Source organism: Ischnura elegans, chromosome 10, assembly GCF_921293095.1.
Source record: "Ischnura elegans chromosome 10, ioIscEleg1.1, whole genome shotgun sequence".
Classification (NCBI taxonomy): domain Eukaryota; kingdom Metazoa; phylum Arthropoda; class Insecta; order Odonata; family Coenagrionidae; genus Ischnura; species Ischnura elegans.
Window position 1 is genome coordinate 29,799,960 of NC_060255.1, and position 26,214 is coordinate 29,826,173.

Consider the following 26,214-nt stretch of genomic DNA (forward strand, 5'->3'; position numbering starts at 1 on the left):
ACGCAGAAACTGGACGTGATAGCCATGGCTAGCGATGCTGTAACAATGAAAATTACTTTATGAAATGAGCTATAATAATAATTGAAGTCTGGTGCTAAAGATAACCTTTAACATTATCGATTGATTTTCTTTATCAGAGTACTTGGGTTATGAAATATAACGCATTGTATATTATGAATATAAAATATAACTTACTATATCTTATTATTGTATAATGGAATATAATATATTGTATATAATGTATTATAATTTATAAGGCTTAATGTTTTACGCACATAATTCAATTACCAACTAATTAAAAAAGGTATAAATACAATTGGAATGTAACATTTATATCCTCGGGAATATAAATGCGCCAGCAAAGCAATGCCGGTATTCATTACATAAGTGCCCATACAAATCATTCTTATTTCCGGCACTTAGTGTAATATCCAGAAACATACACATATTTAGATACATTGGTGCTTTAGATGATTTCAATGTACATTATAAATTGCAAGGGAATTCATACACAGCTCCAACGAGAGCCCATCATATTTTCAGATTGTTTGGCCAACGAAACAAAATCGCTATCCCTCAGAATGAGACCTCAAATGCGTCGCTTTACTTCCCTCTCGTGTCAAAAAATCTAGCTTGAAGGAAGTAGAGGATTTGTTGTATGCAAAATGCGGCCAAGCCTCATCCTCTCACTCCCAATTACTTTCCAACGCTTTATTTTTCACAATTTTCCCGTGCCGCCATTCCAAGCGCCTCTCGCTGACCAAATTGCCGCCCCTTCCCTGTCTTCCCTGGCCGGCCCTGATTCTCATCTCTTTCCCTGCGACAATGGCGCGCAATTTCCTAATTTTCCATCTTTGCTCCTTAACTCTCCTCACACTCCAAAAAGCTCTCTCTCTCTGCCAAGCTCGCCCATTACATTTCTTTCGCTCCCGCGAACCCCAAACCCTCAGAATTGCCCGGAAGCGCCCTTCATGTTTCGGGTTTAATTTTCACAACGGTCCGTACACGCCTCCCCGCCCTCAAGCTACCGGCTTCACGGGAGCGACTTCGAACGGGAAGGAAGCTCATATCAGGATGGGTTTGCCATATGAAGGATTCGGGTATGCGATGATGAGGACATGGAAAAGGACAGCGGTGAACACAGCTGTGAAGGCGAGCAGAGACTAAAAACCCCCTTTAAATGAGTACCTCCGTACCCGCCTACTGACCGAGGAAAACGACAGAAAGGAGCGGCTAATTATATTTCCAAGGGATAACGACAATTTTCGCGTTTTGCTCGCGCTTCCCCTAATAAGCCCGGACCCTTGCGTGCAGTACAGGATAGATATGGTCTAATTATTCCTAAAATCTCCCCAGAGACACGACAAAGATGTCGTTAGCGACAGATACGTGGGTACCCTCAGAGAGACACGTTTTCGTTCCTGTATCGTCACTCGTCTTTGTTCGCGATATTACATTATCGCTAGAGATAAAAAGCGTAGTAAATTTGTGGACTTTCGAACAAAGAAAAAAGATAAATGCAGTTAGAAAAATAGGAACGAATCCTTAATAACCAAGAGAAGTTTTCTCTAGCGCTGGCGGTCGTCAGAAATTACAGGAGAACATTGGCCACGTAGGCAGCGTAGATTCCACAAAAATTTAGTTACAGTATCAAACGGCTTTGAAACAATCACGCCCATGAGGTACGGCTTCTTCAATAGGAAACAGGAGAAAATTTTATTTTCCAGTACTGAATTCTCCATGCGTCTCACAATAAATATGCATGTGCTCATGCCCACGTATTATAGAGGGTACAAGAGTTTTTAAGCGTATAGATGCCGTTTATTTCATTTTGTGAAGTGTTACACTGAAGAAAAGGTGAGCTTACTTCAACTTGAATAAGTAGACTTTGCATAGTATTTTCCAATTAACAAAAAGTACTAAATTCTAGCCCGAATAGAATATTATTCGGCGTAAGATTCCTATTTATCGACGAATGTTTGCAAACATACTTGACCCCATTAAATCAACGTATATCAGTGCAAATTATTTGTCATCCACAAAGTAATGTTCAGTCAAGGGAAATACTCTACCTCCTTAAAGAGGCGATATGTGACGGGATAAATGTATGAAGTAATGAAAATGGCACATGCCATCTTTGTGAATGGATGCTTAGCAAAAATGTAACATAACGGTAATTATTTGTATTCGAAATATTCCATTGAAATGGAATCGCCAATAGTGGCCATACAAACGATATGTAACGCAGCTCGATCAGTTTCAAAAATCTGCTGGGCCTTCCATTGAAAAGCAGATAATCGTGGGGTAACAGCAGAGTAGTGGCAATATACATCTGAGAGTCATTTAAAATGTTACGGGAGCATAAGCTGTTTTGGACTTACATCCATAGGTACACATCTCAAGAGATTCATCTCAAGATTTTCATGCAACGTCCTGCTTACACCTTTTCTTTTACCCTTAACTCAAACGCAAATGAAAAATATATGTTGCATGATCTACGTCACGATATGGTGGAAATTCTTAATATTGGTTGCATTGCATTTCTTATTTAACTAATAAAAACATATCTAACACCACTTTTATGAACATGACCAAAAGGATGGATAAAACTGAGTTTTATTATATTTCACCGGCGCTCTTGCTCCCCTTGCAGCCACTAATAACCTATCCAGAGCTCTCTCCTCTTTCTCCTGCCATTACCATCCTTACCTCCGAGCCTTTGTCATCCCTCCTAAATACGGATTTCATTCCCCACTCAACTAATTGCATCGCTTTACCCATTCGCCTTTCTCTCCCGGCCACTCCGTAGCACATCTTTACTCACCCTTTTCTCCTCTCCACGCCTTACAAATCCTTCTCTCTCTATTCCCCTTCTATTAATTTCCATAATTCCGCCAAGCTTCGTGTTTTGTATACCGGAGCATTCCCCTCCACACCGAAGAATGTTCCACTCACACCCCTCAAAAGCCTTCCTTTTCTTTGACCGCGGGTCGCCTCATCTTCTTTCTACATCCATCCCACACTAGACATTCCCTTTTCCCCCTCCAACTAGACCCTTTGGATGTGACCCCATCTCCAGCCCTTTCCATTTTGCCCCCTTCAAAAGAATCCTAGCCCCCTCCCCCAGTGTCCCCCTGCGAGAGCTGGTACCCTTCCCTCCCTGCATAAGGCACACAGCGACCCCTTAATGAGTGCGTTCTGAGGAAAAGGCGCGGTTGTAGGTTGACGCAAGGCATGACGGGAGGAGTCAGGGATGGGATTTGGATGAGACAGGGTGTAGTGAGGTTTAAAGGATAGCCTGTGTCTATCGGTGGGGGAGTCTGGGCTATAGTGGGAGTGGAATTGGGGTTACTCCTAAGGCTAAGGGTTTGTTTGGTCTACCTCTTCGATGTTGAGTCACCAACATTAGTTCAAAAAGAAAGAGAAACCAGGGAATTTTATATTTTACAGGTTAATACTCGAACGTGGAGTAAGTGATGACGGTTATTCAAGTACTAAATCATGCTTTTTCATATCACTACGCCTTCAAAACACTCTCTACCCTCTTTAACCCATTATAGCCCAATGTTGCTTCTAAGCAACATCAAAAAGGTATATATTATATGCTCTGTTGAGGAAATATTTAAACTACGCATTATTTTGTGCTTTAATTGTAATGAAGAAATATTTAGCTGCCACGATAATTATGATTGATTGAAAAATTTTCAAGTTTTCATAATGAAAAATCTTGAAATTTGAATTCTCCGCTCTGGGTTATAAAGGGTTATTGGATTTCTATTTATTCCTTCAAATCCGCAAGTATCATGGATTTATATGGGAGTATTCAACCCAAGCCGAAGAATTTGCCTCACAGCACGTTTTTGTAACATCGCTCCAAGGAAACATTCTCTCGAACTCTTTACTCTAGTTAGCATTGGATATAGCCTAAATTATTATAAATTCGCTCGAAGGCATATGGAGTACCTAAATTAAGTGTCGTAACAAGGTCATCGCTAGAAAAAATATTAAGGGGTGGGATTCTATTGAAGAGGCGCTTCCTGGGACGCTTTCAGCTAGATGGGGTAGGTGTATCAAACATTTGGGGGGAGGATATGGTGACCCTCGACGGCCTCGATGGCGGCGGGGTATAGTCCTCGCCTGCTACACAGGAGGTCCTGGGTTCGAGTCCCGCCGGGGAAAGTTACCCCTATCCAGGGCATGCTTGTTTGTGTATGTTAATTTGTTAATATGTTAGTATCCTATATGTAAAGGGCCGCATAGAGCTGTCTTCCGTGGCAGGGAAATAAATAACTCCTAAACCCCTCACTGTACGGTATAACCTCGAAGATTAGTTAAAATGACAGCACGTAAGACTTACCCCATTGATTCACCAAGAAAATACGATACCCTCTGGAAGGTTGGCAACTTTACTACAATGTTTCCTTTTCCTTCCCTGCCATACTCGTTTTTTTCCCTTCTCCATTCTCCCATGACGATATTCCTCGCCCCGCCTACTTCCTAGCGAGACATCCCCTTCACTCACCCAAGCTAACGCTGCCTATCAAGAACCCTCTGCCATCAAGCCTTCTCTCATTGCTACTACCACCTCCCTACTCTCCCACCTTTCCGCCTTCTTTGCGCGCCAGAAAAACCCTTCCGAAACAGGCGCGGTGATTCGTCACGTGCGGGAAAATGGCAGCTTGTCAAATGAGGCCGACGCATCTCATTTTAAAGAGCTCCTCCTCCCAGAAAGCGTCAGAAATACGTCGTATCAAGAGGGACATTTTTGTCGGAGGGGGACCGGGGGGGAATATATGTATCTCTTGGAGACCGGAGAGAGAAAGGTAAGGTTTTTTGCTAGGTATATGTATAAATTTGCGTGTGCCACGAAAATGGTTGTCATTTCGACGTTTCGCGGAATTTTATCAAGGGTGTCATCTCCCTAGCAACGCTTATCTTCTCGGTGGAAGCTGGGAATTTTGATTTTAGTACTGTAATGTTCGTTTTGGGGAGGAGGATGAGCGTCGTTACATATTTATGCTAAAAGGGAAGCATTAAAATGACCAGACGGACCTTCTCTCACTTCGGAAGTTCAATAGATGCACAAAACTTGACTTCACGGCACAATTCAGTCGAGATGTACTCTAGAACCTAATTGGATTTCAAGCTCTCGCCAAAATCACGCAACTTACTCAGTAGCTCTTACATATCATCTTATGTGCACGAAAATGTCGCAGATGTCTCGTAATTTGTAAACGAATATTTAGTTTTACCAGGCTTAACTTGCTAATATGGTTTAAAAATACTCTCTCTTGGGATCATTAAGCTGCCTTAAACTAAGTTCTGTGCTTTTAAATTGAATTGCCTTATTTTAGCATCAGCCATTGAAATAGCTATCCTAACAAAGGAAAAACTTTGATCTAGAGTCATAGTGTAGGTCAACGTAAACACCAGAAAAGGGGATAGATCTTCAGCTTATTGACTACATCTGACCGGGCGTTAAGTATCCATATCAATTAAACATCCCTTACATTTACATAAGCTGGAAAAATAGTGAAAAGTGTATTTTTGCAATATTTTGCGAGATATTTTTACTCTAAAAATTTACGTAAGAAAGTCTTAGCAATAACTTTGAATTTATTTTCGTTGGCAATGAACGCGATAACTTTTCAAAGAGACGGAAAACTCTTCTGAAATATGAAAATTCGTTATAAATTATGCATAGACAAGTTCCGAGGCATACGAAGATGATAAATCAATTAGTACAGCCAATTGCTGGAGGATTTATGTGACAGAATATAAATTTAAGAGCAACGAAGCAATTTCTGAATTCTTTACTAATCCTTGAATAATGATCACAATACACAGGGCATATATTTCATCCCTCACGATGAGTCAACTGACCTACCGTACCCATTCCACGTGCGAAGCATTGCAACGATTTTTAACGACCTGTACGGGCATAATGACATCGGCGACGCCGTGCCGCATCTGGCTCTAGGGTTCTTACCAACACATACCCGTCACGACCGCTCTTGTCGAGGGGACACATAATAGATTTTTCAGCACCACTCTTTCGGAAATGCTTCGGAGGAAGGATGGTGAAAAAAAAATGGAAGCATGCTCGTGAAGCTTGGCACCGCTCCCAGCGTGTTGTTAATCAAGAATTCACGTCACGCCTTTCTCAAATTCGCACGCGTGACTCTCCCACACCAACCACACGTGCTGCAATCTTGCCATCCCCTCCCAACCACTTCCCTTCCCCTACTTGTCTTTCGAAATAAATTTATTCCCCTAAAACTCCGCTCTACCCTTGTCGCCAGGTCCTCTTGAATGGAGGCGTATAGACCCCGAAAGCGTGCGTGATCATGCACACGCGTCTGAGTACTTGTTCCCCGCGTGCCACACGATCTTTCGTTCTCCCCATACGGTCTAGAGCCTAAATCCACTCAACCCCTTACCTCTCCCTCTCAAAACAAAATTGTCTCCTCTCCCCCCCCCCTTGCTCTTAGACTGCCCGTCTCCGGTCTGACATAATCCAGTTGATTAATTCCGTATATAAATGCGCGTTGTGAAGGGTTTTAGTTGAGTGATACCAGGAAAGGAGTGTGAGACCAGGAGACCGAATCATTCTCGACCGACCAGGTATATGAGGGGGTGAGAAGACAAGGAGTACAAGTTATTTCTTTTTCAAAGAGATTTCGGTACAGAAATTGATAGAAGAAATACAGAAAATCTTGGTGGCCAAGAGGTACGAGTGTCTCTCTCTTCTGTGCTTTGAGTGGAAAATTTGAGGCACTACTAAATATCTCGTTGATCTCGTTTGTTTTCTTCACCTTATTAGAAAAGAAAATCACTTGTATCCCTTGGGTTTTCACTCCCTCATATCTTTTCCATTTCTTGACATCTTTCTCGTTAAAAAATTATACAATAATTTGCTTATTTTTTATTTAACCACCACCCGATGAAGCCTACCATTCTTTTTTATTTATTTGTAAATACTTTTGAATATTATTTTGTTCGTTGTTGGTTACGTTTTCCATAATATTAGTAAATTGTTCTCTCGTTATTCTCTGTCCTCTGTAAATATTACGTTACGAAATAAAGAAAAATATGACCCATTGAGTGAAAGTGATGCAGTCTTAAACGAATTACCTTGTTTTCTGTGTGCAAGGCATGAGGGAAAAAAACAGGCAGAAATGAACAGAAACATCGGATGTACATAGCTTGATTCATTGGAGTTTATAGCCGAGTATTCGTCCAAATAGAGTTTTGATCTCTTAAATACATCAATCCTTTAATAAATACAAGTCACTAACATCCATAGATTTTTTAGGAGAAGACGAGGAAGGTTGACGAGTCATAGTGGAGGTGAATGAAATCCTCTCATTACGTATAGTTATAAATTATATTTCTTCATCTTATAGCGCTATAGATATAGAAATTTCCCTTAAATGCTAGCATGTGGCATTTGTTACATTTGTCACACAAATATCATACACTGAACCACGACTTTCAACCATTTTTTTATAGTATCTTTTCCTTCCACTCACTCTAACACATGTCTTAAAATACTCAAAGCAAGCTTGAGTGTTCAGCGAACAAATCGAATGCTGAGAAAAATATTTTCTAATGGTCACCAAAATGTCACAGCAATGAAAAAAGTCAATTTACTCCACTCTTTCTGGCACCTCACAGTCCTATGACAAGTTCCATGAACTAATTTGAAAATCTAAGCTGAAAAATAATCGCCATGAAGGAACACGACTGAAACCATTCGCGTTTTCAATTGCATCCGTGCAGTACGTCCTGCGTTTCATGTAAAAAGTACCTCGCTTGTCCACCATCTTTTATGATTGCAGAAAATTCAACTTCAATCACAAGTGGTACCACCAATGAGGCACATTACTCCTAACCGTCCCATGGAATCACATTTTTTATAACATTGGAATTTCCGCCTCAAAATTCCCCAATTCATCCGTCTCGACTAACGCCTCTTCATCTGTCTTCCGCACTTTTTCGTCCCGTCTCCGAAACTGTTCATAGAAAAACGTAGCTCGAAACTTCGTCACTCCCATTACCTTCCCCTACCTACTTATTCCGCATTTTTCTGTTAAAACTCACATAAAAATATCTCAATCACATCCCAAGTCTGTCTCATTCACTTCATTCGTGACTTTACAAGCTAATGCCAGAAACACTACCTTTGTATTACTCTTCAGGCGCGCAGGTCAGAGTAGGCTTTAACAGTTCATTTTCATCCTTTTCAGTAAAAAGAAGGCTTCTGACATCAGTTCTTAACTAACAGTCAAGGCACAATTTTCATTGGTCCGAATGCGTCAGATATGCGCTTTGTAAACTTGAGCATTGAACAGGAAGTTTAAAAGAATAGTTCATTTACGATCCGGGTAATTCAGTGAACTGTTCGTTTTGGGAGTTCGGTTCTTATTGTCCCATCTCTCGCACAGGTAAGTCAGTGTGCAACGCTTGTTATATGAAATAATTTCATAAAAATGATGCTTGTCACAGGGCAGCGAAAAGTACAGCGTTCACTTTTTCTGGAAGGAAATGTAATTCATTTTTTACTGTGATCACAAAACAGCTACCAAATATGGAGTGGCAGACCTGTTATATTTTTCCACATCCAGATAAAAACCGCTTGCGCTAAAATACTGCAAGTTAATCGTCAAATCTGCTGACTTAGATATTTAGTCCTTCCGAAAATAGAAGTTTTCCTTGGCGTACATGTGAAAATATTTTCACGCATATAGCCCCAAAATTTCCTCCATGCATTGGCGTGGGAATATTTAAACGAATGAAAAAGTATTTAGGGAAATACACATGTTAATAGAAAAGCTCATTCCTTCTGAAAAAATATACAAAAAAGTCTTGCAGTTCTGCATAACGTATTTTAGAGATAACAATAGAATCATATGCGAAGCGGACGATGTTCCACATTTAGACCCTTGATACAGGAAAAGATACAGCAGATTCAAATCTCCACATAAATGTATGGATTACGCTGGGATCATATTTACACGCACTGAGTTATTGAGACCTTAAAGAGAATAATGGACACAGATATAGGTACAGCCATTCATACGTAATGCATGCTTATTAAACACGCTACAAAACACGGACCTCTGGGAAAACGACGAACCTTAACAGACATGCGCCGAAGCCTATCTTCAAAACGAGACTAAACTCGTGCTTTTACGGCACTGCATCCGCACATATTTTTCTCCGATTGGAAGAACATCCACCGTTGCGTGTCGGCGCCGTCAATGCAAAGAATAGGTGCGCATTAAAATCGTTCAGGCCGTGATCCCACTCGGCATGGGTATGCTGATCCACTTCCCACAGCTGTCCACGCCCCAACGGACAGCCCAGTCGGGTCACGGGGCGTTCGAATCCCCCCCACCCACCGCGGAAGGTACTCACACGAGTACCGCTAAAACTGCATAAATCACCATGAAATTAAAAGTCCGATGCCTTTCATGAGAGGAGCGCGGGACTACGCTGTAGGTAGAACGGAAAATCCTCCGTTGCAAAATCCATCACAACATGGTGTCCAGCTAATCAAAGCAGAAAAATTAATGCATAATTCTCGGTTTTCCAGAGAAATTTTACTGGTTGATATTACGTACTCATTGCGAAAGATAGTATAAAACACCCTAAATTACTTCAATATTTTGAAATAATATTACATTCATGTATTTACAAGGAAATGAATAGGTTAGTCAGCACCCATCGTATTTAAAATTTATTCAATTCACGCCTAGATGCTCCTTCAGCCTCATGAGTAGATGTAGACGTCACTTGGCATTCTAATCTTCATGTTTTTTAAAATCTTACTCGATTCAAGAGTGCTGGAAATTTTGATCATATTTTCTTGTCTGAAATTCCACGTTTCAATGCGGCTTGTAAAAATCTACTTAGCTACTGCAGTTAAAATTGCAAAAAACACATTTAAGGCCAGAAAATGTGTGTTGAACTGGCGAAGTTTTGTGTGAAGTGAATTTGAAATAAGAGATTTCTGAATTCCCGGTTAGAGCAAAAATTCATGAATAATTCATGTATAATTCCAGGTACTAAATATTCACCCACAATTCCCGGTTTTCTCGCTCGCTGGACACCCTACACAACTAACTCGACGGTTCCACCGACCCTACCTCGAGGTCGAGTGACCCCGCTAGTTGTAACTCTCTCCACACACACAAGCACAGGGGGCACCACTAGCATAACGGGATGGATAGAGTGGGATAGATGGGGATCAATTTTGCGCCTGGGTCTCCATTTTATTGAGCGTGAAACACATTAAAACACCACTCCCGCGAATATCAACCCTGGGAGGGAGGGTGAGGAGATAGACTCGCGCCAGAGGTATAGGGGAGGAAGAAGAGGGGTTCCTGGAGCTGACGTTTTATGACGCTCCGTCGAGGGAGCCAATCGAAGGGCGTCTCTTTTTCCCCCCCACTCCCCCCACGCCGCAACTCATCCTCGTGCTCATACACTTGATCCTGCCACTCTTCCAGCCATCAAACCACGCTACTCCCTGCCGTAACTTTATCGTATTCCCTCACGCAAACGTATCCGTGCTCAGGTCACTCTCCAAAACCCCGCGCAACACATTACCATAAAGGGAAGAAGAGTATTCTTTCAAGGAGTCCAAACATGGAAAGCGATGATCAAGGCCTTCTCCGATGACTCCATTTGCACATTCGTCGGCCCTTACTCTCCTACCTGATCATCAAAGTGCAACGCAGTCAGCATTCATACTACACCATCACCCACGAGTTTGTATCCTCTTCAGCACGTGCCAAACTGAACACTCGTGCCTTTTCACTAAACATATATCGCCTCCAAATAAAGCCTTCATCACACATACTCCGGACGTTATTAATAAAAAGCTTAAAATCAGTTCTTCACAATTATTCACTCTTTTATCTTTAACATCCCCACCAATCCCTATCACCAAAGGGATAAACAACCCCATAAACTTTTAAGAAATCTAAAATTACATAAATAACCTACATTTTGAACAGCGAGTTTCATTTTATACCGTTTTATAAATGAAAAATGTCTGCTATTGTCATTTCTTGAGCATTATTGATTGTAAAACACATGAATTATCTAGCAGACTGATCACCTAAGTTTTATACGACCTACACTTCAAAGACGGACTTCACAGAATCTATAAAATCTTATAAGAAGTGAAAAAATCGCAAAATTATCCTCCTCCGCTAAGAAAACTTACGATAAATAAACTAAAATAAAATAATGGACAAGGTATATTCTCAATGTGACGTGGTCAGTATGCAGCAGGGATATTTATCAAAAGTTATCAGCAAGAAAACCAAAAGATAACTCGACATTGTTTAAATTTCAACCTGGGCATTTTTAATCTTGATCTACCCCTTGCTCAAATAATTTTTCCGTTCTCTACTATTAAAATCTTGCAATACCTTAAAACTCTTTTAAACTCAAAGACTTATGATGGAACAGTTCAAATATAATTCAAATTTTTGTGCACCAAAGCCACTTAACGAGCAGATACGTTATTATTCCCGGCCTAACCGTTGTGCTTCAACATCTCTATTTCCCACTAACATGAACCTCTGCTCGAACTTCGTCACAGGGTATGGGGAATTGATACACCCACGCACCCCCACTCTCGTATCCCCCGAGGGACGAAAACGAGCTGGCACATGAAAATGTATGCGAAACACTAGCGGTCTCAGGCTCTCAACGACTCAGAAAGTAAATTTACGCGGATACATATTTCAGTAAAACCGCATAAGGCACCTAATCGATGGGTCTGCAAGAGATACGTGTAGATACTTTAAAACGATTATTCGAAGAGTTGATAATGGCTCTTGAGAGCAACATGGGTCCGTGAATGGAAAGCATCAAAGCCTAGCTCAATCCCTACTGATTCAGGCACAGCTCAGTAACAAAAGCACTTAGTTCGAAATGAACACGTCCACCCTTGAACTAAACCTTTATTATTCCCATATTAGGCTAATGATAAACCAATTATTAATGGTATAACTTGATAACAAAAAAACATAATTATTTTGCGTAAAACTATTTTTATCCCAGAAATAATTAAAGGATAAGATCATATATGAATAACTACTAAAATATTGACGCAATAAAACAAAGGAATTAGTTATTTCTAAGCATATATGTAACCTTACTTAAGCATCAACATTCATGTTACCTTTCCCAATTATCCAACATTTTGTCCAGAATTATTATTATAACTTAAGCTTTAATATCTTAAGAGTACTATTACTGATCGCTTAGAACGTTATAGGGCCGAAAGGGCTCTCACTCTGAAGGACTTAACTGTATCCATAAAAGCACATAACGAGTGGTAAAATCGCAAATTTATCCCCTCTCCAAACGTGTTGGGATGCTCACATTCAAGATCATCATGGAGGGTATAAGACGAGCGGTGATATGAACCAACGACCTCCCATTCCGGGTGAACACTTTCTCCCAAGCTACAGCATCCGGGGGATTACGGTGTCTATCCATCTTTCTCCGTCTTTGCCTCAGTTCCTCAGGCTCTCGTCTCCCTCTCGCTACCATCTCCACATTATCTCCTTGTCTCAACTGCAGCCACTTCTCAAACACCTCTTCATTTCCTACACGACATCGCCCTTCTCTTACCGGGTGCCCTCTCCACACGGGCCACTCAACCGTCTCTCATTAATTCCGCGAACCGTGATACTTTCTTCCCCCCATCTCCAAAGCATCTCCTTCCTCCCTCAAACTTCAGCAAAAGGAGTAACCTCACGGTCATTTTAACTTTTTCCAAAGCAAATCGAAATACTTTTCGAGAATCGAAAAATTCGTATCGATATTACAGATTTGTTTCTTTCTAATTGATTAAATTCTCCTGTCAGAACAATTTCCTCTAATATAGTCAATTTGTAATTATAAAAAACGGGAAAAAAATGAATAAATGAGAAAGCAGGGAAAGAGGCTGGAGATAAAAAATGCTAGCTTATTGTTTGCCTGGGTGAAAACCAACTTGCGTTTTTGTGGTCACCACAGTGCGCAAGTAAGTAATCAAATTTCGGTAAAAGAACTCGCTAATAGCTGACACAGGACCTCAAACATATGGCTAACAATAATAAAAAATAATATATCACAATATTTTTGTTTATTTTTGAAATATCCAAAATTAGCAGCAAATAATTTTGCAGAAGATATTACTCAATTTTGGAATAAAATCACGCCCGAATTTTCGCAACGGCATGGCAATTTATACCAGCTATTGCGTTCGATAAAATATACAAATGAGACACCGTAGTCATCATATAGGCCATTGTTCCCCACCCTCCACACTCAAAGCCTTTCCCCGTGAAGCGCGATATCCTAGCAATTTTTGGCCTTCATTTTTTGCACGGCTTCTCTCCTCGTTTTGGATGCATTGACCATAAGCAGTAAGACCCCCTCCAGCACACCGTATTGTTTAAAGTAGCCTTCTCATGTGGACCGGCCATAGAAAGACATAAGTTGCTCATCCAAGTCGCTTCATGGTCACGGAGTCCCGTTTTCCTTTGTTGAAAATGGCTGGAAAAAAATTGTGCACTGATCCCTAAGTTCGATCCGAGAACGTATTTGCGTAGAGCTTACGGGTAAATAATTTTTAGGGTGATAGCGTGCAATATGGAAAAAATAAAGCTGTTTACGTAAAATTGAGAGCGATGTCTGTATTTTTACGAGCATCTGAAAAAGCTAAGAGACAAGTTCTGATTTCCTCTGTATCATGCACAAATATAGGTTTTTCATCACTAGAGAAAATTACACAGTAAGAAATTAAGTGCAATTAGCCAAAAATATTTGCGAATAGTAGCGTACTAACTTGGACGAATAGGGAATTTTACGAAATCAGCCATAAAAAATGATTGAATCATATCAATCCATCTGTATGAAATAACAGACGTCCATTCAAAAAGGGAATGCGGTCGAAATTAGCACGATTAATTCTCACATAGTCCTTTTCCGGAGCAGTGAGCACGTCATGGAGTTAAAGTTTATTAAGTAGTAAAAGAGTTAATTTCATTTCAAGTTTAACACCTTTTAGTTTTTAGCCACTTCTAGTATTTTACGATAGTATTTCGAGCAATGTAGGCAATAATACGCTACTCTAGCGTACCGATTTGAGGTTTATGAGTTCAAGTCCTACACTGGCTAGTTATCCCGTTCTTATATACAGTGACATGTTATAAAAATCTAAAGATATCCGGATGTTGTAATCAACAGGATTCGATGACATTTCAATCACGAAATGACTGGAAAAGCAAACTTCGCACTTTTTTATGGAGAAAAGTTTTCAACCTATAGTTAAAAATACGACGATATCTTAGGTAAGCATTCAAATGTTTCTTTGCGAATTAAATTTAACGTTCCTTATTCCGTATTATATAATCATTTCCGACATAGAGCTGTACAAGAGCTAGACATAGCTTTATTAAATTAATTATATTTCGTTAGAAAAAAACACAAAAAAGAAACAGTATTATATATTAAGGGAATTTTCGACGCGCAGACATCCAGAAAGACAGCTGGGATTCGAAATTTGGTTATATTGTATAAAAATATTTAAATTTCGTAATAATTATGAATTACTCGGAGGACCTAGGGTCTCCTCCCATTCCAAAAGTTTCGAACCTGTCAGCGACTGGCTGTCTCCATCTTATTTAACCTTGCAGCATCTATCTCATCGCAACTCCCATTAGCCTCGGCTGCCTGGCTTCTGCCTGACCACCACAGCTCCCTTATTCACGACTCCGTGGTTTTCTCATTCTACGCCGGCCTCATAACTCCCAGCATCACCGTCCTTTTGTGGCCCTACATCACCACCGCTCTAACGCGATCTATTTTAGGGAGTTGCCAAATTGCATCGTGCCCGAGACGGATTTTCAGGTGGGAAAACTCCAGCGTAGCAGAATGGGACGCACTTTGGCACTTAAATCACGAAGGCTTCCTGATGAAATATGCCAACTACATGAAACCCTTCAAAAATGAGATTAAAAAAACGGAAACGTCGTCCTACGAGAAAATTTCGCTCGTGAATCTCATCCGGCATAATGTCCTTAGGGATATCCCTCAGCAAAAATAACCGAGAATATTTCAACGGCAGACCGTGAACGGCGTCGCTAGGAAGTAGCTCCGAGCGCATTTACCATCATTGTAAATTGACGAACTTTCCTGCCAGTTAATTATCTTGTGACGTAATGACGTCTAAAAAAAAGTCATCTAATTCAGAGAGTTCTAGAATATGTGCAACACTTTCCGTTGCAAGAAGGTATCTCCGTCTCAATCACGAATAAAGACTGTTCATTTAAAAACCAAATTAAATTTCCTAATTTTTCAACAGAAGTTCTTTCCTAAAAGATAATGAAGAAATATTTTACATATTAATTTGATGTAATCCTGGTGAGACAGGCAAAATATCTTTTAGAGTTAAATGAAAATTGCTACTGAATTAGTATGGACTTTGACAGATTATTCTTAAGCACAAATTTGGCTCGTGTTTAAAAAATTAAGCAGAAAAGTTGTCACTTCAATGCGAAATAAAACGCTTCATGAGATCCAGTGGAGAATTCGCGGTACAGAGAGAAATTGAAGTAAAATTATATTAAATAATCGGGCCAAAACAGTCAAAAAGGCTAATTACAGGTCATCCCTAATTAAACCACTTACACACACCTAAATCCAAAATACCACGGGCGATGGGTAATATGGCTTGCCCATGGTATGAAAACCCCACATTTCTCTAACCCCAAATTCATCCCTGCCTAAAATCCATCCTTCCCATTCCATTTCCCTTTACAAGTAACATCCTACTCCCCCATCCTTCACCCTTCCTAAACGCGCCCCCAAAAAGGTGGGGCGGCATATACAAAACGCTCATCCCTGCTCCACCTCACAGCCTTCCTTCATCCAACTCCTCACCCTATAGCCTTCCGCGAGGTGATAAATTATGCAACCCTCAAGCCTCAGAAATATGGAAGGGGAAGGGAGCGTGGCATGGTGGGAGGAGTAGGGTTTCGTTAGGGTATCAGCAGGGTGGGTAATCAGGGGAGGAAGGAGAGGAACGCCCGCGAAATGACACTGAAGAAATGCCCTCCATTCGCGGGCAATATGAGATGCAAAGTGTTTCTGAAGCTTGGATCACCGGGAGGAAGGAGGGATAGAAGGGTGGGAAGGCAGGGGGGTATAAAACCTCCTTAAGAGCGGGCGAGAGAGGAATGAAAGAGCTTGAATGAGGAACGAAGTGGGGTTGTAGAGGAATGGATCGGTGTGATCCGTTGGTGTTAAGGAAAATGGGAGAGTTATACAGGGATGCCTCTCTTCACACGAGATATTTTCCACACAGCCGTGAGGAGGCACCTTGGTGTTGGTGGTATATAGGAAGGGGGGTTTTGAGTGGAGGACAAGCCCTAGAGTTGCGGAGGAGGGCGGTAATGCATTAGACATGCTCTCCCAAACGTCTGGCCCGGCCCGGTCATTACTCATCTCACACACACCCCCGCTTGATTCCCTGGTCCGAGGAGAGCTTCGGAAATGGCGGGAATCTCGCTCCCAATCCACGAGCGCGGGAAACGAGAGGACCTCGATGCACCTGCCCAATCGAACGGCCCATTCAACCGCGCTCGCCCGACGCGCGTCATATTTTACTCGGATCCGCGTGTGATAATTGCCCCTGCCCGTGGAAGGTTGCTGCTGTTCGGAGGCCAAACATCAGCCGTGGGTCTCTGAGATGGGACGAGAATTTGCGGCCGGCCGCCCTGGCATAAACTCCGCCTCCCCCTCCAACCGAAGGCCATTGTGATGAGTCCAACACTCACGGCATCAATTACCGGTCCTGAGCGGAGCGGGCGCCGAGGATTGATCATCCAGTAGGATAGGGATCATGGACGTGAAACCTTCAAGTATCACCCTACAAGCATTTGCCGCATAGATTTGATCCTCCGTAGCAGTGGCGTAACTATGGTGGGGATGAGGGGATAGATCCCCCCAAAGCGTTAGAGAAATAAATAAGTTATTTAAAAACACTGCCCAGTTTTGAAATATAATAACAGCATCTGCTTACATTTAAATGTTTAGTGCCAAAATGGTGAAAAATATCGTATATATTCAGACATGTAATTTTTCAAAAATTTTCTCACCCCAGGCCATCTCATTCCCCCCAAAGCATATTCCTAGCTACGCCACTGCTCCGTAGCACATATTACGGGGATATATCGCCACCGCTCTAGTAGTCCTTCATATATTTATTCCTCATTCTTTCCATTTCCAGACGCAGCAATAATGATATTTGTTAAAAGTCGCGGAATGACCAAGAAGGGTCAGAGTTCAATGACTAAAAATGAGATAGAAGGTTTGGAATGTAATTATCAATAAAATATGAAACCCAACATTTTAATTTCAATGAAAGCAAAACCATATCGATATACCGACCTTTAATAAAGCTACCTATTAGATTTCAGTGGTTACTTAAGAGTAATTGATAGATAAATGATCAATGTTTTGTTGTATTCCTATATCTTGTTGGAAAGAAGGAGTAAGTAAGGCGCTTATCTCACAATGATCGACAAAAAGTACTCTTTTATCGAGCAAGAAAGCATGACTAAGCATAGTGAATCCTAAAAAAGTCAGTGCCTTTAAAATTTATGAATTAATAATTAAGTCATACGGATGTAGAATGCGAAATCTTTCTATTTTATGGAGTAATTTAAGGGGAAATATTTCCCAAACGCCTGACAAGCTCCTTTGATTGAAATTTGGGACTGCATTTCGAGCATTGAGAAGGAGAGGATACCTTTTGTCCTCTTTAATGTCGAGGCATAGTAATCTGTTCCAGAGCTAGTGAACTGCTGCATACAAAATAATACAAAAGTGCGCCGGTAAAAAAAACAGCGCTCGAATATAGATTCCTTTGGCTGCTGCGGAGATAGCATCCTCTTTTCCAAATCCTCTGCCGTTCCGCATAAGCCTACCGACACCTTCTGCTTCGACTATCGACCAGATCGAGGTACAGCAAAAAAAATGCCGAGATAGGAGAAGAGGAGAGAAGTCTGAAGCTGGACGAAGATGTTCCATCCGGAGCAAGATGTAAGAAGAAACTCTTCGTTACAACCCATTCTGGCGAAGGCATCACCGCAGATTTCACGAGGCTACACTCAGTGCTTTCTTGTGGCGATCGCTATTAGTTTCCGCGGACGTCACTTCGTTATCCCTCTCTTTTTCGGGAACAATTTTTCGGAGAACGCTTTGAGGAACTCGTAATTACCCAAAAAAATGAGAAATTTCGTTCATTTGTTTTTTTGCAAACGTTGTCCGAGGATGGAGGCTAACGGATAGGTCTTTCTTATAGGTCTTTCATATAGGTCTTTCTTGCAAGGAATGGAAGAGAAATTGTACAATGTCGAGAATGTCAAATTTTCAAGTAAATATCAAAAAAAAGTTATCTTAAAGATATTTCAACCTACCAATAAGTATTTAAAAACGACGGAGATTCCCAAAGACTAGTTAAGTTACTAATTTTGACTCCAATACCTCACCACGTAGAATAGTTTATGACAGCCTAAAGAAAATGTGAAAAATGCCTAAGTATATCACGATTCTGACAGTGTACGCTATCATTATTCTACTTCCGCTACAGATCTAAATGCTTCATGCACTAGAAATTTAACCTCATAGAATTGAATTTTTTTACAATAAGCACGCTAAAAAGTATTTAGAGCATCGCAAAAGGATCAAATTCAATATTATTTCCCACTCAATGAGCTCTGTTTTCTTACAAATTGCTGATTAGCGATGACTAAATTCTACCGTGTGATCACGCGGCAATAATGAGAACGCGTATATCTGAAGAAGAGGTGTTTGGTCTAATCAGGTTTTAACGAAACTCTGAAAATCCCGAACAACTCAATGAGGTTATGATGGCCACCGTCAACATTATCGGGCAGAATACGGTACATACAGCAAAACAAGGTCTCAAGATTATTTTTTATTGAGATCGCTGCTGCGGAATTTTTCAATTATCTATTATGACCAATACGCAGTGTTTCATTAATTATGAGGAAATATATTGAGGTGATCGGTTTTGAAAACATTTTGAGATGATACTGTCTTTTCGAAATTGGTTACCTCATTAATTTTTTACTATTTTTATTTATATATTTAACACCAAAAATAGCACTAAGGCCTTTACATTGGGTAATATTTTAACTTATAGCGTTGCATCTACTCATCAGTTGATGACGATCTGAAAAGGTGTGTAAAAGAAAAAGTGTATTTGTGTAAAATTGTACTTACAGCTGATGTCCAGGGTCTCCGACTCTTCGCTCTTCCCCACAGCGTTGTGAACCTCACACTTGACTATGGCATCGTGGAACCCCCGGCTAACGTTCGCTATCACCAGCATCGTCGGATCCACAGCCACGGCCCCAACTCCACCCTCCGGGATGATGTCAGCCGAGGCCCCGTCCGGAGGAAGTCCCGTCCCGGACAGTACCCCACCCGTCACCGGCTCATCGTTGATAAACCAACGATAGATCAGGTCAGTGTCCGGGTTCGCGTCCGCCATGCAAGTCAGCCGGACCTCGTCAAACTCCCGGATCAGAGCTCCAGAGTTGACCGTGGTGACGGACTGTGAGTGTGTTCCGGAAGAGGAGGACGCCATGGCTGTGGAGGAACTCAGGACCACGCTGGCGGAGGGTCCACCGGCAAGGGCAGATGCCCCTCCGCCCTCCTCGTCATCGTCCTGCGCAGGAGTAGGCCTTCGGATGGCGGACACGGCGACTGTCACCTTGGGGGCGTACTTCACCAGAAGCATCACTTTGGCAGAGCGGTAAGTCCTGTCCGCTGCGTTCTGGGCCTGGCATGTGAAGACCTGCCGGTGATGTTCCCGGCGCGGGGTGAGCCTGAGGATGGACTTGGCCGTAACCCGCTTCTTATCCGGCAGGAGCTCGGTCATGTACTCCACACCGTCCTTCAGAACGTTCCCCGTTCCGTCGATCCAAGTGATCTATAAAAAGACAACACAAGAGAAGAAATAAGTTCAATGTGGTGTTTTACCAACGTATTGCGACGACCAAACCTTCCCTCGAGTAGAAAAATAGTTATTCTCTTTAAGCTAGATATACATAAACGTTCTGCAAATGAATACAAATCACCATACGAATCGGGTTTATAAATCACCAAAAAGATATGTTGATATTTGCCGACCTTCAGAAACTCGAGTCAGCTGAAATTTGACCCAAATTTCGAAACGACCGCAGTTCTGGCACCAATCACTCAGTTAAGAACTCCTGAATAGCCTATCAGTATAAAAGGGGAGAATGTTAGAGAAAATAGAATGAATTTTGAAGAGCCCTTGTGAGATATTTCTGCTTTAAAAAAATCACTTTAAATATCTTTACTTATGTTCATAGCTAACCATTTTCTAGACGGATGATTTTGACTAGTAAAGTATATAATTTAAGCTATTTTTCCCTCCAAACCTGATACAGATATCTGATGAAAATCTGGAATTTTAATGGTAATAGCCTCAAAAGCAATAGCCATCCTTACTTATATAGTATAGTGGCATCCCTACTTCACCTTAGATGTGATAAAACCAATAGATACAAAACCGGTTCTCGATATCCATGACCACTCATATCAGTAAAACGTTTATTTCGGGTATTAAAATTGTACAGCGTTACACCTAGGCAAAAGGAAAAACACTAGAAATATAACCACACGCACATGTACATGCATGAGAACCATGCAAATCTTATGACAAGGATATACCAGTAAGTATCATTTATTATTTTTTTAGCAGTCAATATAAAATATCTTCCAATAAGTTGGCAGGATTTTTTATAATATGATCTGTCCTTAAAAGCACAAATGCTCCATTTTTTTAACAGTAAAGTCGACAAGTTGAAGCATGAATTGAAATATCTATACGAATTGAGTTCGAGGTCCACTAAAGAGCGATGCACAAGCTTCCATCTCGATCGAATGAATATAGCTTTCGTGCACATCCTCTGCTTTATTTTTCACGTCATCTACCGAAGTCAGAGCATTACTGATTCACTTTCAAATACCTTTCAATGGGTTTTATGTCCCACGTTTCCTTCGATTACTCAGAAAATGAACGCTCGACGTCAGAATCTAGGCCAATGAAATATAAATGAGTTTGAGCTTAGGATGAGAATGTTCTAATGCCTCTAGCGATGAACAAGTTGACTCTAAAAGAGTTTTTGTGCAGTATTCTAAATATATATTCCGATTTATGATAGATTTAGATATTCGTAAGGAAAACGTATCGCAAAACTAATATTGTACTTCAATTTTTCAATAATCTGTATTGAAGCGATTATGATTCCTCAGATTTCAAGAAACAATTTTTTCATAAATTTGTAAATGTTCACTCTTTCGAAGCAGCTTCATATAGAGAATAAATATGCATTGATACTAACGCAGTCCATTGCGATATATTTAGCCATAGAAGAAAAATATTGGGGCTATGCTTAGGCTATCCAACTTATGTAAAAGGTGGCTGTCATTTCTATGTTACATTTCATAATATTAAAGAAAGAAACCTAATTAGTATTATCATGTGTCTATGGAATTAAAACAATTTTTAAAACAGCTCGTAGCAAAGAAAATGTATTAAAAATTTACTCATGCATAGAAAGGAAAATTAATGAAATGACATAAATTCATAAGTTGCTTCATGTGCTTCGATTAAAAATATTATCTTATTAAAAACTACAGAAAATTTCATTCAAGAATGGCACCTGTGATGGATTATATAATACTAGAAACGATATATCTTATATTTTACATCTCAACATTTTCCAATAACGCGCAATTGATAATAGGGGCACATTTTTCTTGTTCAATAAGAATATATTCCTTCTTTTGAGGCCTATACAGTACCATTTCTAGTTAAGTCAGATGATCTCATGATTACAACTCGCCTCCATAAGAAGGAGGCAATATAAGCTATTCGTTTCCCTCTGAAATTAAAAAATTCCGTTTATAGAACATGAAATTCCGTATCTCGTTGGATTTGAGTTCATATAAATGCACGTCATATTTAATGCCCTCATTCCCACTTTTTATTGGAATGTAACATATAAGTCTGCCCCAGAACACCTCTGCTGAGATAAAATACGTGAAGTAGGTCATATTTCTGCATCCTGTCCTACCGTCTCATTCATGATAAGTATTTCTCGATTTCCTCATCCTTCGGTAATGATCGTATAGATACGCATTCGGAATAACATCAGCTCTGGCGCAAAAAACATATTAGCAGTCCACCTATTAGGAGTAAGCAGTTTTTGTGCCACGATCTAATGACCAGATTTTGCGATATGTGAACCACAGAACGTCTTCGGAATGAATTGCCGTGCGTACGAATGAGCTGAAGAGAAATGATTGTATCCTAATATCTATTAATAATGAAAAGCGACGACACCTTTCCGTAGGAAAAATTGCAAGCATTATGCATTTCAATTACTAGTTTGCCCTAGAGTCTGAAAGGAGGGGTGTACATTTGATTGTGTCAAATATTACTTTTTTCGTGTGGTTTTAAATAAAACTCAATTATATCACATAAAACTTATATTTAATACAATAACCTGACCGAAATGAAAAACCAGGCGTTGAAGAACCAATATGATGAAAAACAACGGACACTTTCTTTTGAAATATTGCAACGTGAAATCGTAAAGGAAGCAAAATTTTGAAAAAAATACTGATTCACAATCATTTTTTTCGTCTAGAATAGCTTTTTGCCAACATATATGCACCACACTATAAGTTTTCTTATCATTGAAACTAATATTTTAGACTAAATACATTCATTCTAAGTTTTCAAGTTTCGCAACAAATACCAGCAACAACGGTGGAGAGGAGGGATTGACAGAGAAAGCTCAGAATAAATAGTTGCTCCCAAAACTTCTGCAGACCTTTTGATAGAAGAAATACTCTCAGGGATGTTATGAAGCCCACCTTCGAAGCAAAGCGATTCAAACCTCAAACGGTATCAATGATTTTTATAGCCGCATTACGTACATACATCAGTTCAGCGAAATTTTCCTTCAAAACATGGTATCAATCAAGAACAGTCGTGATTTGATGTAGTAGAGAGGCTCTTCAAATTTCCATTAGCCAATAAACGATGAATAGCCTTATCTGCAAAAGTACTATCTTAATATTTTCACATATGAGGCGGTGGTAATGAACTTAGGAAGAGGTCTTATACCTTTACGCCAAATGCCAGAAAAACTTCTTTCAAAGGCAATAACAAGATTCGTATTAATAAAATCATAAGCGTAGCATATTCACGCCATATCATAAACAATAATATGGTAAATTTTGGTGGAAAATGAAAAGATGTTAAAACGATCACCATCTTTCGATACGAAAATAATGCATAAGGCTTAATAGTTAACACCGTCATATAGATATCAATATCAGCTTCTTCCTATTGTCACAGGAATTTTGCGGCGACCAGTGTCTTCAAATTTGCGAGTCCTCTGATCCACTCCTTCGAGAAATTAGAAGGTTTTTTTTTACTTTTTAAGTTCTTAACCAAACGCCCTCTAGCCTCTTTACTCCTCATCCACAAGCACTCGGCGGCCAATTACGAACCTCGGGCAAGGCAGGGAAATGCGGATAAATCGTGGAAAGAAGAGTGGCGAGGTAACCACCGATGAAAGACGCATTCGTGGAAGAGAATGAAGGAAATGAAAGAGCAAAGGAGGAGGAATATGTGCTGAGGGGCAAGGTGGCGAAGGAAATGGGTGGTGGAAAGAGGAATGAAGGAAGAGCAAGACTTAAAGTGAGGCTTTAGGGAGGTTTGGGATGTGATGGGTGAGGGGCCGGGGGGTTGAGGTCTTTGATGGTTGTTTGCTTTCCGCCAGCTTCCATTACGAGAAAGGTCCTTAGTAACGCGAGAAGTGGCCCGGGGAAAGGGGAGTGGGGAGGTTGGAGGGTGGGTGAGTGAGTTAGGTGGAATAGGAAGGAGAACTGTTTGGGTGCCAACGAGAGTAAATGCATGGGTGGGGAGAGGAGGTTTTGGTTGGATTCGGTGGGGAGCACGGAAGGGTAGAATTATGGAGAGGAAAACAGGAGACCCCCCGAACGTTTGATGAAGCTGCCAGTGGAGCGAGCACTAACCGTTGGATAGCACCGGTAGGATTTCAGCTTGATTTCAAACGTCGGATTGAATGCAATGTATTTCATCCCAGTATCGCAAAGCAGGTTTGGGCAATAGGGAAATTAATTATAAAATCGCAACGCTATTATTTTAACTTATTAGACCCGGAGTATTTTTTATTCTATTTTTTACAAAGACGGAAGGTTTTTTTGAAAAATTTATTCGATCTTTTCTAATATTTAATGGAATTTTATTAAATTTTCTCTTTCTAATTAAAAAAACGTTAATTAATTAGGACGCGCAGTCGCGTCCTCAGGTTTTATGGCTAGGTAAAGAGATTATGCAATTGCGCATTACATCCGAAAGATGATGATTCTAACTTTTAAATATTGTTAAATCATACATCCAAGTCTTATTCTTGCATTTATCAGTTGACAGTGAATAATAATTTGTAGCCAACTTAATTATAAAAGAATTATCAATAAAATCGGGCTGTGCTTGCTAGCCCTTACGGAAAAGTTTTATTATTTACATATTTTCAGCAATTCGGCTAAAATAGGTATGACCAGACAAATTATTTCTCATGCAAGGAGTGAATTGTGAAGTGAGAGAAAAGTTTGACCAGATGTTTTTGAAAAATTTTCGTTGAGCGGTCTATGTGCTTTTGGTGCCAGTTATGAATTGATCAAGGAAACCAATAATATGACCAGCTTCCTCGTGCTTAATAATTATTGGCTTCTGCTCAGGCACATATTCACAAATAAATAGCGGCATAGAAGTGAAAATACAACAAAAGTTGTTCAGATTTAACGTGGACAGTTCTGGAGTTACGGAAGGAGAGTGTTTTTGTGTTCATGAAAGAGAGAATCGTTTTTGGAAATATATTCTATAGGAAAAGGTTGGAGTGGTTGGGGAAGAGCCTGGGTCCTTTTAGCCATGAAATCAAGAGTTAAACCTACCGGTTGGTACCTACGCAGTCAAACGGGGCAGGAAAAACCGCGGACTATACGAGTGGTGGAGAAGGAAGTAGGGAGAAAATGGAATTTGAGGTACGAGGGTCAAAGGGAAAATCCAAAGGAAATGATCAAGACTTTGACTTGGCCGGTTGAATATTTTTAGCACATTAGTATGTGACCATGAGGTGCTTCGACGACCTCTACGCTGACGGTTTCACGCATGTATTTCTCTGGAGAGACACTGTGCAAAAAACCTCACCCACAGAAGGAACCGCTATCCACCGTTTACAAGGAGGCGAACAAATTCATTGCTTTATGTGAAAAATACTGCCGAAAAAACATTTGCCGGTCTCTCGAAAAGGTAGTATATCTCTCCTAATATTCTAGAGTATATCCAAATTCTTGGGTTTTTCAAGTACAGACAACCTATTCATAAGAGCATATTTGATGAATGCCGTGAGCAAAATTGTATCGATGAATGAATTATCGACTGTACCACAGTTGAGCAAATCAATAATCAACGAAATAAGACTTCGTAATATCCATTTTACTTCCTCCTCAGTTGCCATCCAAATAATGGCCAAATTTCAAAGAAATAATTACGCAAATAGTATTCTACAACAATTTCAATGAAGGAACGTGTCTCAACAACAAAGAACCTAGATATTCTCACGTGCAACAGATTAAATTTTTTATCCGCACGTGAAAAACTGCAATTCGAATGCAATGTCCCTCCTCTTTCTTTTCATCAAAGTAAAATAACCTCATTCTCTTAGGACTATTTTTCTTCTATCGTTCTTCCAATTCTTACCTATTCCTCTCCTACCTAGTCAATCTCCCATCAATTTAACCTTTCACATTTGGACCGTGTGAACAATTTCTTCGTAAAATTAATTAGAATGGAGAACCGCACTACGGCAACTAGTCCACCATTAGCATTCTCTCCTTCCTCTCCATCCCCAATCTCAATACCCTTAGACTCAGTGCAGACTTAAAACTTATTTATTGTAATACTTGTACATAATTCCACCATCGACTGCCCTGAAGTATTCTCCTGCATGAACTTCGAAGTTACACCCCCAAACCGTCCTT

General features: G+C 40.3%; 1 protein-coding gene across 6 annotated transcripts in view; it reads right to left on the minus strand.

Moving 5' to 3' along the window:
• The window catches only part of LOC124166530 (irregular chiasm C-roughest protein-like), a 766,129-nt gene that overhangs the window by 77,363 nt on the left and 662,552 nt on the right, over positions 1-26,214 (minus strand). For all 6 annotated transcript variants that reach the window (XM_046544081.1, XM_046544080.1, XM_046544078.1 and 3 more), the window contains one exon: positions 19,324-20,035. In XM_046544081.1, coding sequence (XP_046400037.1) covers positions 19,324-20,035 — 712 coding nt within the window. The remainder of the gene's footprint in view (positions 1-19,323; positions 20,036-26,214) is intronic.